General features: G+C 53.7%; 1 protein-coding gene across 24 annotated transcripts in view; it reads right to left on the bottom strand.

Moving 5' to 3' along the window:
• The window catches only part of PRKAG2 (protein kinase AMP-activated non-catalytic subunit gamma 2), a 299,776-nt gene that overhangs the window by 204,770 nt on the left and 77,943 nt on the right, over window positions 1-17,063 (bottom strand). For all 24 annotated transcript variants that reach the window (XR_015161899.1, XR_015161900.1, XR_015161905.1 and 21 more), the window contains exon 2: window positions 5,090-5,161. Coding sequence is in view for 9 of the 24 variants with exons in the window: in XM_086394818.1 (XP_086250944.1) it covers window positions 5,090-5,161 (72 nt within the window). In the remaining 15 variants the exon portion in view is untranslated. The remainder of the gene's footprint in view (window positions 1-5,089; window positions 5,162-17,063) is intronic.

Raw genomic sequence — 17,063 nt, 5'->3', positions numbered from 1 at the left:
GCTCGGTTGAGTTGGCTTCTCTGCAACCCTATGAACTGCAGCACACCAGGCCTCCCTGTCCATCTCCAACTCCCGGAGCTTACTCAAAGTCATGCCCATTGAGTCAGTGACACCATCCAGCCATCTCATCCTCTGTCATCCCCTTCTCCTGCCTTCAATCTTTTCCAGCATCAGGGTCTTTTCCAATGAGTCAGTTCTTTGCATCAGGTGGCCAAAGTATCGGTGCTTCAGCTTCAGCATCAGTCCTTCCAATGAATATTCAGGACTGATCTCCTTTAGGATGGACTGGTTGGATCTCCTTGCAGTCCAAGGGACCCTCAAGAGTCTTCTCCAACACCACAGTTCAAAAGCATCAATTCTTCAGCGCTCAGCTTTCTTTATGGTCCAACTCTAACATCCACACATGACTACTGGAAAAACCATAGCCTTGACTAGACGGACCTGTGTTGGCAAAGTAATGGCTCTGCTTTTTAATATGCTGTCTGCGCTTGATGTTCAGTCGCTAGGCCGTGTCTGCTTCTCTGCGACCCCATGAACTGCAGCATGCCAGCCTTCCCTTCACCATCTTTTGGAGCTTGCTCAAACTGACGTCCATCACGTCGGTGATGCCATCCATCTCATCCTCTGTCATCCCCTTCTCCCCCTGCTCTCAATCTTTCCAGCATCAGGGTCTTTTCCAATGAGTTGGCTCTTCCCATCAGGTGGCCAGAGTACTGGAGCTTCAGCTGGGCTTATGGTCCCTTAAAGGAAGGGATGCCCTTGTGGGGACTCTCAACCACACGCCCCCTTCTTCCTGAGACCCTCTGCCATGCGATAAAGGACCAGTGTGGCCATGGGGGGCAGTGCAGAATCCTTATGCCCAGTGGGCTTTGGAGGCAGAGGCCGAGCTTAACCAGAACTATGGAACTCTAGCACTGCTTGAGTTCAAGGGTTTCTTTTTCCAACCATGTGATGCAGGAAGCACAAATGTCTCTCAAGTGTTGGGTTCAGCCACTACCCACTGACCTACGGGCTCAGGCATTCCGAAGCTCTTCTGAATCCCACGGATAATTCACACGGAGCAGCTTTCCAAGTGGTGGGCAGCGTGTGTCTGTGGACACCAGCTGGGGGTGGTCACAACCGTGGGTGACCCCACAGCAGGACGGTATGAGCAAGGGTTCTGGACACAGACACAGGAGCTGAACACCAGCTTGGTTTCCAGCAGTGGCCAGTGATCTAGTGTCCGCGTCCTCGTGTGTCCACTGGGGGCAGCAGGCCAGCCTGCAGGGCCACGGGACGACCGGGTACCCGGCACGGCAAGCACCCGCCTCAGGTCCTGGCCCACGGTACGTGCCTCGGCCTCTTCACTCAGCTCTCATTGTCATGAATTTGGCCCCAATAGATCCTCAGTTAGGTGTGGAGAGTCAGGGAGGCAGGGCTGGTTTAGGGAGAGGCTCCACGTGGGGTGTGGTTTCCCTGATAGCTCAGCTGGTAAAGAATCTGCCTGCGGTGCAGAGGACCTGGGTTCGATTCCTGGGTCGGAAAGATCTGCTGGAGAAGGGATAGGCTGCCTACTCCAGTATTCTTGGGCTTCCCTGGTGGCTCAGCTGGTAAAGAATCCGCCTGCAATGCAGGAGACCTGGGTTTGATTCCTGGGTTGGGAAGATACCCTGGAGAAGGGAACAGCTACCCACTCCAGGATTCTGGCCTGGAGAATTCCATGGACTGTACAGTCCATGGGGGCACAAAGAGTCGGACACGACTGAGTGACTTTCACTCAGTCACTCCATGTGTTATGTGAGAGCCTAAGCCTCCTTAGAGGGGACACCACGGAGGCTCTGCAGCACGGCGCTCGCACAGTAATTTAGGGCTGACATGCTGGAGGCCAGTCACCATCACTCCCCGGGGACCCCTGACCCCAGAGCTCTGAGAAGGCACCAACTGGGGACACAGTGAAGGCCACAGAGCTGGTCAGTGGTGGGTGGGACATCAGGTCCACGGCCTTGACCCTTGCACCACATACCTCCCAGGAGCAGCCTGGCAATGTGAAACAGAAGAGGAGTCAAAGTCAAGTGTGAGGACAGAGGCAGGGAGTCATGTTAACCCCGAGGATGTCCCCTCCACGCTGCACAGTGAGCTCGGCCTGGGGAGGAGGAACGGCTGAGCAAGGCTGATGTTCGTTCCACGCAGAGAACAGACGTGGGGAAGGTTAGGGTCCCCGTGAGGCCATGGAGAATGGCAGGGAAGACAAGGCTGGCCTGAGAGTGAGCCAGAGGGGGAGGAGACTGCAAAAGGGGACACTGTGGGTCATGGGGCCCCGAACCAGAGAAGGTGCTGAAAGCTCACGGGCTGTGAACAGGCCAAGGGGCAGAGACGTCCCAGGGCCAGGGAAAGAGGAGGTGGAGCTGGGAGGACAGATAAACAGCCACTCACTTGGGCCACCACAGACAGCTCATGGGGGAAAGCTGAGCCAGCTGCCGCTGAATAGTCAGTCTCACAGGGCCCCGGGTACCGGCTTGAACCCTATCTGAAGGGCAAGCAGAGCCCCAGGATTCTCTAGACTGGGATTCCATCCTATGCTCAGAATTCCAGGCTGACGGAACCAGGCCTCTGCTGTCAGCTTGAGGAGGGGGCCCCAGAGAGCAGACTGTCCCCCAAACACGGCCAAAAATGGTGGCCCCAGCTCAGCCTTGTCCACGGGGAGCGTAAAGACTGGTCTCGAGCCATGACCGCGAGAAGACGGGCGCAGAGCTGGCCTCTGGGTCTGCTTCCTGCAGGGCGGGTGGGGGTAGGAGCCCAGGGACAAGGCCCGTTCCTTCAAGCAGGATGCAGTTAAGACGGTACTTTGCTAACGCAACGGCATGTTTCCCTGGGTTTGGATGAACAAAGGGCCCAGAGCCTTCCCAGTGCCTTCTGGCTCCTCAGAGCTACGGATGGGAACTCAGGGCACCGTGGGTAGGGCTGCCAGGCCCACCTCTGTCCACGGCTGCAGGGGGTGCCACAGGGCAGGGCCCAGCCCCCCAACTCTCAGGTCTCAGCTGTGTCCCAAGGACGCAGGGGAGGGGAGAAGAGAGGGTGGGGGGGGCCGGGGCTGGCCTGGCGGTGACTGACAGCTGACTGGCAGGGGCCTCTTGGGAGCTTGTGGGAAACGGGCGAGGATAAAGGAGGTCACAGGCAAAGGGCGCCAGAAAAGGGGGGCTGAATGAAACAATACCTCCAAGGGAGGATCTGTAGGCCAGAAACACCCTCCCCTGGAGTCTGACTCAGGCCAGGGAGGTGGGGAGGTCAGGCCTGGCAGGCAAGGGCCGCGTCCAGTGAGCTGATGGTGGGGTGTCCCAGCCGGAGCCCCCATGTACTCCAGACAGAAAGGGGGCGGGTGTTCTCAGCAGAGGAGCCAGAAGGGTGGTACGCGTGGCCAGTGATGGATAGGAGTGCCTGAGTGGAGTCTAGGGCCCGGCTGAGTGCAACGCTCCCCACGGCTCAGATAAACAGGAGGTGGGTGCACCCCTCCACAGCGCTCCAGACGGGGGATGTCCTGAGTCACAGCCGCATTCCCAGACCTCCCTTGAGCACCTGCCCTGGGCTGGGTACCCATCTGTGTCTGCTCTACGGACGAGCTCATTTCATCCTCACAAGGGAGGTGAGTGCTGTCACGAGCCCGGGTTTGCCAACGGGAAGATAGGTTCACAGAGAAGGTCCTGTCCCAGGTCACACCTCAGGGAAGCTGCCAGGAAAGATGAACAGAGGGGCCTGGATTCTCATCTCAGGATCAAGGGGCACAGACAGGAAAAACCCGTGGTCACTTGTTCGGGGGGTGGGGGGTGGCAGATTGCTGGGCATTCCACAGACTCCCCCAGGCCCCGGCCACCCTGGCTGACCCAGAGTGACCGCAGTGCTCTTGAATGATCTGGGGACATCAAAAGCACTGACCTTCCTCTCGATGCAGGCCCAGGAGCTGCAAACAGAGCTGTGTGGAGTCAAGGTGATCAGAAGCCCTTGTATCCTGAGATGTCTTTTGTGACAAAGAGCTGCCCCCTCTGGGGGCAGAGGAACCAGGACTAGGGACTGGTTGGGAGAGCGGACAGACTCCCGTCTCAACTGATGCTTGGGAGCCTGGGCGCTTGGCTCTTGAGCCCAGAGCTCCCAGAAAGGGGAGCTCAGCCGTGGCCCCTAGATCGTGGAGGAGGAGGCCACCCAGGGTCCCGTCCACGTTCAGCTTGGCAGTCATGGAAGGTGTTCCATTCCCTGAGGAGACGGGATTCACTCACAGGGCACAAAGATGCAGAGATGAGCTGGGAGATGCAGGACCTGTCCTGCTGGGACACTTCCCTTCATGGCCTGCCCCACCAGTCCCAGAGCAGGGGGTCCGGACGCACCACTGCACACACCGGGCTGAGCACCAGGCAACCCAGACTGGACCCAGCCCGGCTGTGAGGCAGCCCGAGGACTGGGGGAAAGTCTGTCTACCACTCTCTGCCCTCAAGACACCACCTGCAGCGCTCCCTGCAAAGGCACCACCGCTGGGCCTCCCGCCAGCCCTCCGCCCTGCACTCACCCCCACTGCAGGCTGCCTCGACCTCCCCGTTCCTGCCATGGCCGCTCCACCCATCCCAGGACATGCACGCCTCAGGCTGCCAGCCCTGCACCGAACTTGAGCAGGAAAAATGGACACGTGGGAGAGGGGAGAAGGTGGGTGAACGAGAGGAAACGAAAAGACAGGAAAGAGGACGGAAGGGAGAGAAGGACTTGAGGGGCGGGGGCGGGGGCGGGAGGAGGGACTCCTATCCGCAGCAGGGAGAGACACCCAGGCTCCACGACCCGCTTTTCCCTGATTTTCAATCTCTTTGCCCGTGAGCATCTCGGGCACTCGGGGCGCTGAGCTCAACGTGAACCCTTCAGCATCACCTCTGCCCGCTCTGGGGCATCCAGGGACCAGGGAGGAGCCCCGAGGGAAGGGAAGCAAAAGGGGTGAAACCTGGAGGGCGAGGGTGGGCTCAGCTGCAGCCAGGGGCACAGGGAGGAGAAGTCTGTCTCGGGCCTGAGCTGAGCGAGTCCGACCTCCGTGGCACCTCCGGTGAGCTGGGAGAAGCTGGGAGGAAGGGAGCCTTACCTTACGAGACGGAGGCTTTTCTGAACTCTCCAGGTCTCCATCCAGGAGCGGCATGGCAAAGGAACTCAGGTCCTAGGACGGAAAGAGGGCACGTGGTCAGTGACCTGGACCCTCGGGGGCCCACCTGGCCGTGCCAGGGGCCGCACGTGGGTCTCCGAGTGTATCCCTGGCCCCTTGCTGAGTCCTCGAATGCCAGCCACCAGGGAGGGAGCGGACGGCCAAGAAGGTGGAAGGAGGCAGTGGAGACGCCTGCCCTGGGCCCCTCTCAGGGATCCCGCCTGCTCTCCACCTTTCCTCTCGGCCCCCCAGGGAAGGAGCAGGAAGAAGGCACCTGGACTGCAGGGCAGGAGGGAGAGAGTGAAGGAGGAAGGCTGGGGAGGGAAGGGAGAGCCCACTGGGAGCTTTGGTGAGTGGCCAATGGGCCGGACGCCATCTGGCACGAACATGGCCCGAGGATGTGTGTCCTCCTGGGAAGAGGACATGGCTGTATGTTGGGGGCTGGCCACTAGGGCAAAGTGCTCAGAAAAACCTGATGCCGCCGTGGCCCAGAGAGATGGCCTTGCGGCGAGGCGGGGGGGCGGGGGGGGGGGTGGGGGGTGGGGGGTGGTAGATTGCACAGACTCATCGTGTCTGAAATGATGAGACCCTCACCATCTCCTCCTTCCTCCTGTCTCCTGCCCGGTGGACACCTCCACTCGAGGCAGAAACCCCACCTGGGCAGCCCTCCAACAGGAGAAACTGCCTGCATCCCGAACCTTCTATTTTTTTTTTTTTTTTTATCCTTGTTAACTGTGGTAAAATACACGTAGCACAAGATGAGGGCTTCCCTCGTGGCTCAGTAGTAAAGAATCCACCTGCCAGTGCGGGAGATGTGGGTTGGATCCCTGGGCTGGGAAGATCCCCTGGAGAAGGAAATGGCAAACCACTCCAGTATTCTTGCCTGGAAAATACCATGGATGGAGGAGCCTGGCGGGCTACAGTCCATGGGGTCGCAGAGTTGGACATGACTTAGCGACTAAACAATAACACCAAACACAAGATTTACCATCTTAGTCATTTCGGCTCAGTGGACTTGAGCAGATTCACATCGCTGTGCAAACAGCCTCCAGGGCCCTTTCCTTTCTGCAAAGTGAAACTCCACAGGCATTTGACAGCTGTGCCTCTCCCTCAACCCTTCCCCCCACATTCTACTTTCTGTCTCTATAAATGTGACAGCTCTAGGGACCTCCTAGAAGTGGAATCGTGCAGTATTTGTCTTTCTTGTTACTGGCTTATTTCCCTTCACATCATGTTCTCAGTTTCATTCATGTTGTAGCATGTGACAAAATTCCCTTCCTTTTAAAGGCTGAGTAATGTTCCATTGTGACTCCAGCCATAAAATTAACAGACACTTGCGCCTTGGAAAGAAAGTTATGACCAAACTAGACAGCATATTAAAAAGCAGAGATGTCACTTTGTCAACAAAAGTCTGTCTAGTCAAGGCTATGGTTTTTCCAGTGGTCCCGGCAATCTTGATTCCAGCTTGTGCTTCTTCCAGCCCAGTGTTTCTCATGATGTACTCTGCATATAAGTTAAATAAGCAGGGTGACAATATACAGCCTTGACGTACTTCTTTTCCTATTTGGAACCAGTCTGTTGTTCCACGTCCAGTTCTAATTGTTGCTTCCTGACCTGCATATAGGTTTCTCAAGAGGCAGGTCAGGTGGTCTAGTATTCCCATCTCTTTCAGAATTTTCCACAGTTTATTGTGATCCACACAAAGGGCATGGCATGCTGCAATTCATGGGGTTGCAAAGACGGACACGACTGAGCAACTGAACTGAACTGAATACCCTAGAATGTGACTGAACTTGTAGAGTCTTTGAATTATGATAATATGAAGCTACACGGGTGGGCTCTCCATAAGACCTCAATCCAATATGATTGTGTCCATAGAAGAAGAGACCATTAGGAGAGACCCAGAAGAAGACCATATGAACACACAGACAGAATGGCCATCTATGAGCCCCAGTGAGAGAGGTCTCAGAAGTCACTCACCCTGCCAACACCTTAACCTTGGACTTCTAAGCCTCGAGAATTGTGAGAAAATAAATTTCTGCTATTTAAGCCACGCAGTCTGTGACACTTTGTTACGGCAGCCCTAGCAAAAACACAACAGGTGTACAAGTATCTCTGCAACCCTGCTTTCGATTCTTTTGGGTATAGATTCAGATGTGGAATTGCTGGACTGTACAGTAGTTCTATTTGTAATACTCTTGAGGAACCCCCGTGCTTTTTCCATAGCAGCCGCACCACTTTATACCCCACCAAGAGGGCACGAGGGTGCCAATTTCTCCACATCCCCACTGGACACTTGCTGTTTTCTGCTTTGTTTTAGTTGTCGCTGTTTTAGCCGTCCTAATGGGTGTGAGATGGTATCTCAATGAGGATTTGATTTGCATTTCCCATTCCAATCCCAAAGAAAGGCAATGCCAAAGAATGCTCAAACTACCGCACAATTGCACTCATCTCACACGCTAGTAAAGTCATGCTCAAAATTCTCCAAGCCAGGCTTCAGCAATATGTGAACCGTGAACTTCCTGATGTTCAAGCTGGTTTTAGAAAAGGCAGAGGAACCAGAGATCAAATTGTCAACATCCGCTGGATCATGGAAAAAGCAAGAGAATTCCAGAAAAACATCTATTTCTGCTTTATTGACTATGCCAAAGCCTTTGACTGTGTGGATCACAATAAACTGTGGAAAATTCTGAAAGAGATGGGAATACCATCTCTTGGTATGGTGACCATCAGGTATGGTCACCTGATCTGCCTCTTGAGAAATCTGTATGCAGGTCAGGAAGCAACAGTTAGAACTGGACATGGAACAACAGACTGGTTCCAAATAGGAAAAGGAGTTCGTCAAGGCTGTATATTGTCACCCTGCTTATTTAACTTATATGCAGAGTACATCATGAGAAACGCTGGGCTGGAAGAAACACAAGCTGGAATCAAGATTGCCGGGAGAAATATCAATAACCTCAGATATGCAGATGACACCACCCTTATGGCAGAAAGTGAAGAGGAACTCAAAAGCCTCTTGATGAAAGTGAAAGTGGAGAGTGAAAAAGTTGGCTTAAAGCTCAACATTCAGAAAACAAAGATCATGGCATCCGGTCCCATCACTTCATGGGAAATAGATGGGGAAACAGTGGAAACAGTGTCAGACTTTATTTTTCTGGGCTCCAAAATCACTACAGATGGTGACTACAGCCATGAAATTAAAAGACGCTTAGTCCTTGGAAGGAAAGTTATGACCAACCTAGATAGCGTATTCAAAAGCAGAGACATTACTTTGCCAACAAAGGTTCATCTGGTCACGGCTATGGTTTTTCCTGTGGTCATGTATGGATGTGAGAGTTGGACTGTGAAGAAGGCTGAGCACCGAAGAATTGATGCTTTTGAACTGTGGTGTTGGAGAAGACTCTTCAGAGTCCCTTGTACTGAAAGGAGATCCAACCAGTCCATTCTGAAGGAGATCAGCCCTGGGATATAGTGTAAGGTGAGAGCCCAACTTTATCTCACATGTTGATATCCAATTTTCCCAGCACCATGTACTGAAAAAATTATTTTTTCTCCAGTGAATGGTCTTAGCGCGCATGTGGTTGCATGCGTACTCAGTCGTGTCTGACTCTTTTTGACCCCATGGACTGTAGCCATCCAGGCTCCTCTGCTGATGGAGTTTTCCAGGCAAAGGATACTGGAGTGGGTGGCCACTTCCTCCTCCAGGGGATCTTCCTGACCCAGGAATCCAACCTGCAAATCTCTCGTGTCTCCTGCATTGGCAGATGGATTCTTTACCACTGTGTCACCCGGGGAGCCAATGGTCTTGGCACTCTTGTTGAAAATCATATGGGTTTCCTTCTGGACTCTATTCTATTCCGTCAGTCTGTCTTTATGCCAGTACCACACTGTTCTGATGATTGTAGCTTTGTAATAAGTTCTGAGATCAGGAAATGGGAGACCTCTAATTTTGCTCCTTTCTTTTTCTCAAGATAGTCTGGCTTCTTGGGGGTCCCTTGAGAGTTCATACAAATTTAAGGATGGCTTTTCTGTATCTGAAACAGGGATTCTGATAGGGATGACATTGAATCTGTAGATGACTTTGGGTAATACTGACATCTTAACAATATTAAGTCTACCAATTAACGTACATGGGATGTCTCTCCATTTATTCATCTTCTCTGATTTCTTTCAGCAACGTTTTGTAGTTTTCTGTGACCTACCCTTGCTTTTGGGGTTTCCCTGATAGCTCAGCTGGTAAAGGATCTGCCTGCAATGCAGGAGACCCCAGTTTGATTCCTGGGTTGGGAGGATCCCATGGAGAAGGTATAGGCTACCTACTCTAGTATTCTTGGGCTTCCCTGGTGACTCAGACAGTAAAGAATCTGCCTGCAATGCAGGAGGCCTGGGTTTTATCCCTGGATTGGGAAGATCCCCTGGAGGAGGGCATGGCAACCCACTCCAGTAGTCTTACCTGGAGAATCCTATGGACAGAGGAGCCTGGTGGGCTACAGTCCATGGGGTCACAAAGAGTTGGACATGACTGAGCAACTAAGCACAGCACCTTGCTTTTTTAACCCCTCCTACCCTCCCCAGGCTCTGCTGAGGGCTCCAGGTCTGCACCTCCTTTTGCCCAGCCCTCCTTTGGGTTTCCTATTTGTTCTTCAACAAATCTTTCAACTTAGCTAGTTTCAAGCCATCTGCAAACCTCGAACACTGATTCATAAAACTGTGGCCTCGTAATGCGGGCCCCTCCCCTAAAGCCGCAGGGCCTCCACTCCACTATGGCCAAGCCAATGGCTCCCACAGCGAGTCCCCTGTGACGTGCTGGCAGTCTCTAATAACGTAGGCAGATTCCAGACTCAGCCCGCTCTGGGGTGGTTCACTTCAGTGTCTCAAGCAGGCTGCACGTTTGAGTCACCTGGGGAGCCTGGGTCCCACCGCACAGGTGAGTCGACTGGTCTGCGGTGCAGGGCAGGCTTCACGGTGATTCCGCCCAGGCAGGAGCCACCGGCTTCCCACGGATGATTCACCATCAGGAGCCTTTGCCAGGTCCCACAGCCTCTAATCCAGGCCTGGAGGGACTTGCCAACCTCCACAGCCTGATTTCTGATGCGCTCTATACCCTGTCTCTTTTCATCAGGTACCCAGACAGGCTCTTTATGGTGTTTTAAACAGGCTGTGTGTGTATGGACAGTTTGGAGTGCCATCTCAACTCCTCCAAGGTGGCAGCTGAAGGTCACCCTTCAACGGCCAACCCCCTTCCTGGAACAACAGACCCCGTGTCACCTGGGCCCCTGCAGGGCCGAGCCAGCCTCTAGCGTGGAGCTGACAACCGCCTCTGAAGCTCCAAGCCTTTTCCTCCTGGCCACCCACCCTCAGTCCCCAGCCCCGATCCTGGTTCACAGGGTGAACTCCTACTAGCCTGAAAAGCCCAATGCAGCCGCCGTCTCTGGCCTGGCCAGGACCCACCCTCAGGGAGAATCCATTCTTCTCTCATCTGTGCTCCCCGAACCTTATGACACGGCTTACGACAGGCGCTGTATTACGGTTATTTATCAGTCTCACTGGACTGTGGACCGGTCCAGGGCCAGGGCTAAGTTTTCATCTTGCGATTCCGTGCCCTGCATTTGCCCTGTGCTGTGGGTGGGCAGGCGTCTTTGAATCACCTCCCGGATGGAGGACCCCCTGCCTGGGCAGCACGCATGGGGGCTTGCCCGGCCTCTGCCAAGGGGCCGGCCGGCAGTGGGCCTCGTGGTCACAGCTCACGGGGGAGGAAGAGGAACCCGGTGTGGGCGCTCACCTCCCCCTTTAATGAGTACATTCCTCTGCGGTTTCCAATAACCATCACCCCAGGACATTCGTTCAGCCCGGCCATCCCCAGACGCCCGGCGGGCACATGCCCATCTATTCCTCAGGGAACCGTCATGTGCCAGTGACCGAGGCCCCGGTGGTGGAGTGACTTGGGACAAGATGGTCTTGAGAGAGCTGAGGCCAGGACGGGGTCTCAACCCACCCCGGGCCGGGCCCCTCACCACCCATCCTGCCCCAGAGCGAGCCCAGGAGAGGCTCACAGAGCAACTGCAGCAGCACACAGGGTGTTTCACTCGGTCGAGCATCCCCAGAGCTAAGCCTCTTGGCACCCGTGGCGGGCTTTGCTGGAAGGCTCCCTCACCCCACATTCCATGATTCTAATCTCACCTCCCCCAGCTTACCAGGAAACAGGGCGCGCCTCGGAGACTGGTGTGGGAAAATCTGCAGCTGTGACCACGAACCGGCTGGCCGGTGCGTGAGTGGGACCTGGTCGCTTAGCTCGGGTGAAGTTCCAGAAGGCCAGGTGCCGGGAGCTTGCCCAGGGCTTCTAAACATTTAAACGCCTACTGGAGCTCTGGTCTCACTGCTGTAGCCGCCCCTGGCCATCTCTGAATTTCTTCTCCCCATCGGCAGGTGCTCAGACCCTCCCTGGGCACTGGGTGGCCAGTTCACTGAGCTACCAAGCGACGGCTCTGTCCTTGGGGACGGTCCCCGGCTGCACACGTATTTTAGACCCTGACCACGTGCTCTGGAGAGGACCAGCAGGGTCCTTGGGGAAAGTGCGTTTTCAGGATTCAGGCTGATAAAGTCACCTGTCGTGGAAGCCACAGGACAAAAGAGGAAAGCCGCAGGTTTGAGAAAATTCCCACGATGCGAGCTGACCTGAAATGTAGGTTATTTATTAATCTCCCATCTCTGCCACTCTTCAGAATTTCAGGCAAAAGTCAAAGATCTCAGCAGCAGGGTTGTCATTGATTTGCCATTGGTATGTCCCTGGGTTCGATCCCTGGGTCGGGAAGATCTCCTGGAGGAGGAAATGGCAACCCACTCCAGTATTGCTGCCTGGAAAATACCACGGACAGAGGAGCCTGGCAGGCTACAGTCCATGGTGTCGAAAAGAGTCAGACACGACTGAGCGATTAATGCTTTCATTTGTTTTCATGTCCTTAAAAACTTTGAGTCTTTGCCTCATATGGTCTTCAGAGCAGCCCAGACAAGTAGGAAAGGCAAGTGGTTTCACGCCAGTCTACAGATGAAGATATTAAGGGGTCAGAAAGGCAAAGCCATTTGCCCAAGGCAGACAAGGGCACCATGGCAGACAGGCTCTATAAACCAGGTCCACCCGCTCCCAGCTCAGAGCTCTACCGACTACACCCTCCCATCTTCTTGGGATGACTCAGCTCCAGTGACAAAAACTACTGGGTATCAGAAGGTACCCAGGGCTCTTCAGTGACAAAGACACAGGGCTCTTCCGGGCAAAGTGCACGTCCCTGGCACAGTGAGGTCTCAGGGGAGGAGCAAGGATGGAGGAGACTTGGTACAGTTCAATGGTTCACTCCCAAGGCAGTGTGTGATACTGCCTCTTCAAGGTCTACTACATCTTAATCTAAAGTGATGCACCTAACACAACATTGTAAATCCAGTGTACTTCAACAGCAGATTTTTAAAAAGTAATTTATGCTGATGTTGCAAAGGACTGAAAAGTATCAAGCGTCCCACCACCAGATGCAATCACCCCGTTCTGTATAGTTTGGGGTCTCATTTACAGCTCGCCCACTCCCCCAGCCACTTATCCCAACCCTTCTCCATACTGTTTACAACCATCTGATGTCTCAGAGCCTTGGCAGCAGGTGTGTTATCGATCAGATGCAGTTCTGCCCTTTCAGCATTTCTGACGCTTTGTCTTACAAAACTCCTTTGTTGTTGCAGCTGGGCTCCCCCGGAAAGAGCCCCGGTAAAAGTGCACACACAGGACAAACAGAAAGGCCGCCGAGGTCAGGGGCCGCGGCCTGCACCTGAGGGCCAACCAGGGGTTTGAAACATCAGGGTCATCACCGAACATTCCTGCGCAGTTTCCAGTGGTTTGACTCCTCCCGGGCGAAGGCACACATGGAGGACGGTCCCATGTTCCTTCCCTGCCGAGCAGACCTGAACCCACAGCGCGTCACTGCATCTGACGCTACCCGGGCGGACAGTGGGTCCCGGGCGCTGTTTGGGCTGGACAAGCCGACATCCCTCGGGCACGTAACAGCACGACCTGGTCACAGAGGTGGAGCTTGGGGGCTCCAGCCCTGTCCTGTGGTTTACTATCTGGGGAACCGGGGATCTTGGGCACGCCTGAACCCGGTCTTCCAGCTCCCAAATGAAGGGTTTAACGAGACAATTTCAGAAGATGCCTTTAGCGCTGAGAAGCTCTGTTCTTATCTGTTGAGCTAAACAGCTGGCGGGATTAGGAGTGTTTTAAGGGACTACTGCTACATTGAGAATAAAATGCTTCTCATCTTCCAGGACTTGTCGTCAAAATAATTTTCTTCTTTTCTCAAACTACCAGACATTGTCCCCTGCCCTCCCAGCTCAGGGCAGGGTGCCCAGACTTGGTGTGTGTGGGGGGGTATTGAGGGGGTGCCCCTTGCTTCCCCAGCAATGCTTCATAGCTGAATGGGTTACGATCCAGATGCATTTCTGGCTTTCAATCTTTTTTTAGAACTTTTTATTTTATATTGGCGTACAGCCAATTAACAATGTTGTGATCATTTCAGGTGGACAGCAAAGGAACTCAGCCATATATACACATGGACCTACTGCCGGGTGGCTCAACAGTCAAGAGTCTGCCTGCAATGCAGGAGACCCGGATTCAATCCCAGGTCGGGAAGATCCCCTGGAGAAGGGAATGGCTACCCACTCCAGTATTCTGGCCTGGAGAATCCCATGGACAGAGGAGCCTGGCGGGCTGCAGTCCATGGGGTCGCAAAGAGTTGGACGCCTCCATCACTTTTATTCTCCTCCAAACCCCCCTCCCCACCAGGCTCTGGCTTTCTAACTTTATGTGTTCTCTAACTCTATCTGCTTCCTGAGTACTAACTCTCTAGTTTCTCAAGTGATTTCTCAGGTCGGTCAACCTTTAGCATCAGGGTCATTAGTACCAACGGCAGGGGAATCCCAGCGGAAGTTCGGCATAACTCTGGAAAGCTTGAGTGGCATCCCCAGAACCATGCGTACACCGCCCCCTATCCAGCCTGTCCCCCCAACCCCCTGTCACCCACACAGAGGCAGTGCTCACACCACTAGCCTCATCTGCACTCGAGCTGTCGGGGCTGTGATGAAGGCCTTGGTGAGCCCCTCAGGTGGAAGGCTCCAGGGAGGCGTCTCCATAAGGACTGACTTTGCTCCATCCCTCAGTCCACCAAATGGGCATCTCTTGGTGCTAATGTAGGGGTGGTGACCAGAGCCAGGGTCACGCAGCCTCTGGGAACAGTCACATAACTATCGGAAAACAACGAACAAACCCTGAAACGCTGGAACCTGGCAACAAGGGTAGCTGAGTTCAGTCGCTCAGTCGTGTCCAACTCTTTGTGACCCATGGACTGCAGCACTCCAGGCTTCCCTGTCCATCACCAACTCCCAGAGCTTGCTCAAACTCATGTCCGTCAGATCGGTGACGCCATCCAACCATCTCATCCTCTGTCGCCCCCTTCTCCTCCCGCCTTCAATCTTTCCAGCATCAGGGTCTTTTCCAATGAGTTGGTTCTTTGCATCAGGTGGCCAAAGTATTGAAGTTTCAGCTTCAGCATCTAACCCTAACCCCAACCCTAACAAGGGCAGATCAGAGGTCAAATGAAGGGGAAAGCCTAAACCTGACTCTGGGAGAAGTTCCAGAACTCTTTATTTTCCACAGAGGATATCAAGGCTTGTAACTGCAGTCTGAGAGACTTCCTGATGTGAAAGAGAAAAGAAAGCCACGATTTTTCCCTCCTGCAGACACTCTCCTTCCTCGCCTCACCTGTGGTCCCCACAGACTCATGCAGCTGCCTGGGGCCTTCCCCCCTGCCCTGGGTCTTTGTGTCCACGTGACGCCTGCCGAGGGAGGGAGCGTATTTTGGCCCCACAGCAGGCAGGGCTTCCTGGTGGCTTGTTGGTAAAGAATCTGCCTGCAATGCAGGAGCCGCGGGAGACACGGGTTTGATCTCTGGGTGGGGAAGATCCCCTGGAGGAGGAAGAAATGGCAACCCACTCCAGTATTCTTGCCTGGAGACTCCCATGGACAGAGGAGCCTGGCGGGATACAGTCCATGGGGTTGCAGAGAGTCGGACATGATGGAAGCGACTTAACAGCAGCAGCAGCGGCCTTTCTCCCAAGAAAGAAGCCCGGAGACATGAGAAAGGCAGAAATCTGCCGCCTGACCCGCGACTTCAAGGGCGTTGCCCCCATCCCCGCCCCCCGCTGTCCCCAGCTCCAAAGCAGCAGACAGCAAACTCTTTTCTCCACACCAAGGAGCTTCAGAAGCCCTAGACCAGAGCGCTCAAGAGTCCCCCACTCTCCCCTCAGTTTGCCCGTGACTTCTGGTGTGTAGCAATCATTTTAGCCTCCAAGGGCCTTCATTTTTCAATCTGTAAAACGAGGCTGCAGGGCCTTCTGTATCACCGGGTAGTGCTGTGAAGACCAAATCGGATGATACCACAGAGGGTCCTTCCTGAAAATACGATGATGTACCACCTCATGCTGTTCAGAATGGTCGTCAGCAGAAAGGCTACAAGTAACTGCTGGAGAGGGTGTGGAGAGAAGGGAACTCTCTGACACCGTTGGTGCAGCCACTATGGAAAACACTGGTGAAGGTCATTCAGTCACGTCCAACTCTGCGACCCCATGGACTAGACAGTCCATGGAATTCTCCAGGCCACAACACTGGAGTGGGTAGCCTTTCCCTTCTCCAGGGGGTCTTCCCAACCCAGGGATTGAACCCAGGTCTTCCACATTGCAGGTGGATTCTTTACCAGCTGAGCCACAAGAGAAGCCCAAGAAGATTGGAGTGCGTAGCCTATCCCTTCTCCAGCAGATCTTCCCAACCCAGGAATCGAACTGGGGTCTCCCTCATTGCAGGTAGATTCTTTACCACCGAGCTATCAGGGAAGCCCTGGAAAACACTGGAGGGTACTTAAAAAATGAAAAACAGAGTTACCATATAATCCAACAATTCCACTCTTGGATACATGTCTAGAAAAGACAAAAAAGATACATGCGCCCCAGCGTTCACTGCAGCACTGTTCACAGCTGTCCAGACACAGAAGCAATCTCAATGTCCGTCGACAGAGAGGATAAAGAAGATGTGGCACATAGACATACAATGAAATAATGCCGTTTGCAGCTACATAGATGGACTTAGAGGTTATCATACTAAGGGGAGTAACTCAAAGACAAATATCGTATGATATCCACTTACATGTGGAATCAAAACAATGATACAAACGAATTTATTTACAAAGCAGATTCACAGGCATAGAAAACAGACTTAAGGTTCCCAAAGGAGAAAGCGGAGGAGGGATAAATCAAGAATTTAGGATTAAGAGAGAGATACACTACTGTTGTTCAGTCACTAAGTCGTGTCCAACTCTTTGCAGCCGAATGGACTGCAGCACCCAGGCTCCTCTGTCCTTCACTAGCTCCCAGAGTTCGCTTAAACTCATGTCCAGAGTTGGTGATGCCATCCAACCATCTCATCCTCTGCTGTCCCCTCCTCCTTTTTCCCTCGATCGTTCCCAGCATCAGAGTCACTGTGCATGTGCTAAGTCACTCAGTCGTGTCTGACTCTGTGCGACCCCATGGACTAGATCCCGCCAGGCTCCTCTGTCCATGGGATTCTCTAGGCAAGAATACTGGAGTGGGTTGCCATTCCCTGCTCCAGGGGATCTTCCCAACCCAGTGACGGAAGCCGTATCTCCTGTGTCTCCTGCACTAGCAGGCAGGTTCTTTACCACTGAGTCAGCTGGGAATCCTCCTGTCAGAGGACAGATGGCCTGTAATTTCAAGGGCTGTTTTCAACTCTAATTTCCATGATTTTACTAGGACAAACCTTAAGATAGGATCTGCAAAGATTGGTGCTGGGTTTCTGGGCAGGGTTTCTTTA

The sequence above is a fragment of the Bos grunniens genome, chromosome 4, assembly GCF_055505025.1.
Source record: "Bos grunniens cultivar Pamir isolate PY7600 chromosome 4, Bosgru_T2T1.0, whole genome shotgun sequence".
NCBI classification, from domain to species: Eukaryota; Metazoa; Chordata; class Mammalia; order Artiodactyla; family Bovidae; genus Bos; species Bos grunniens.
The sequence above is the reverse complement of the archived record's forward strand: the minus strand, read 5'-3'. Positions and strand labels throughout refer to the sequence as shown.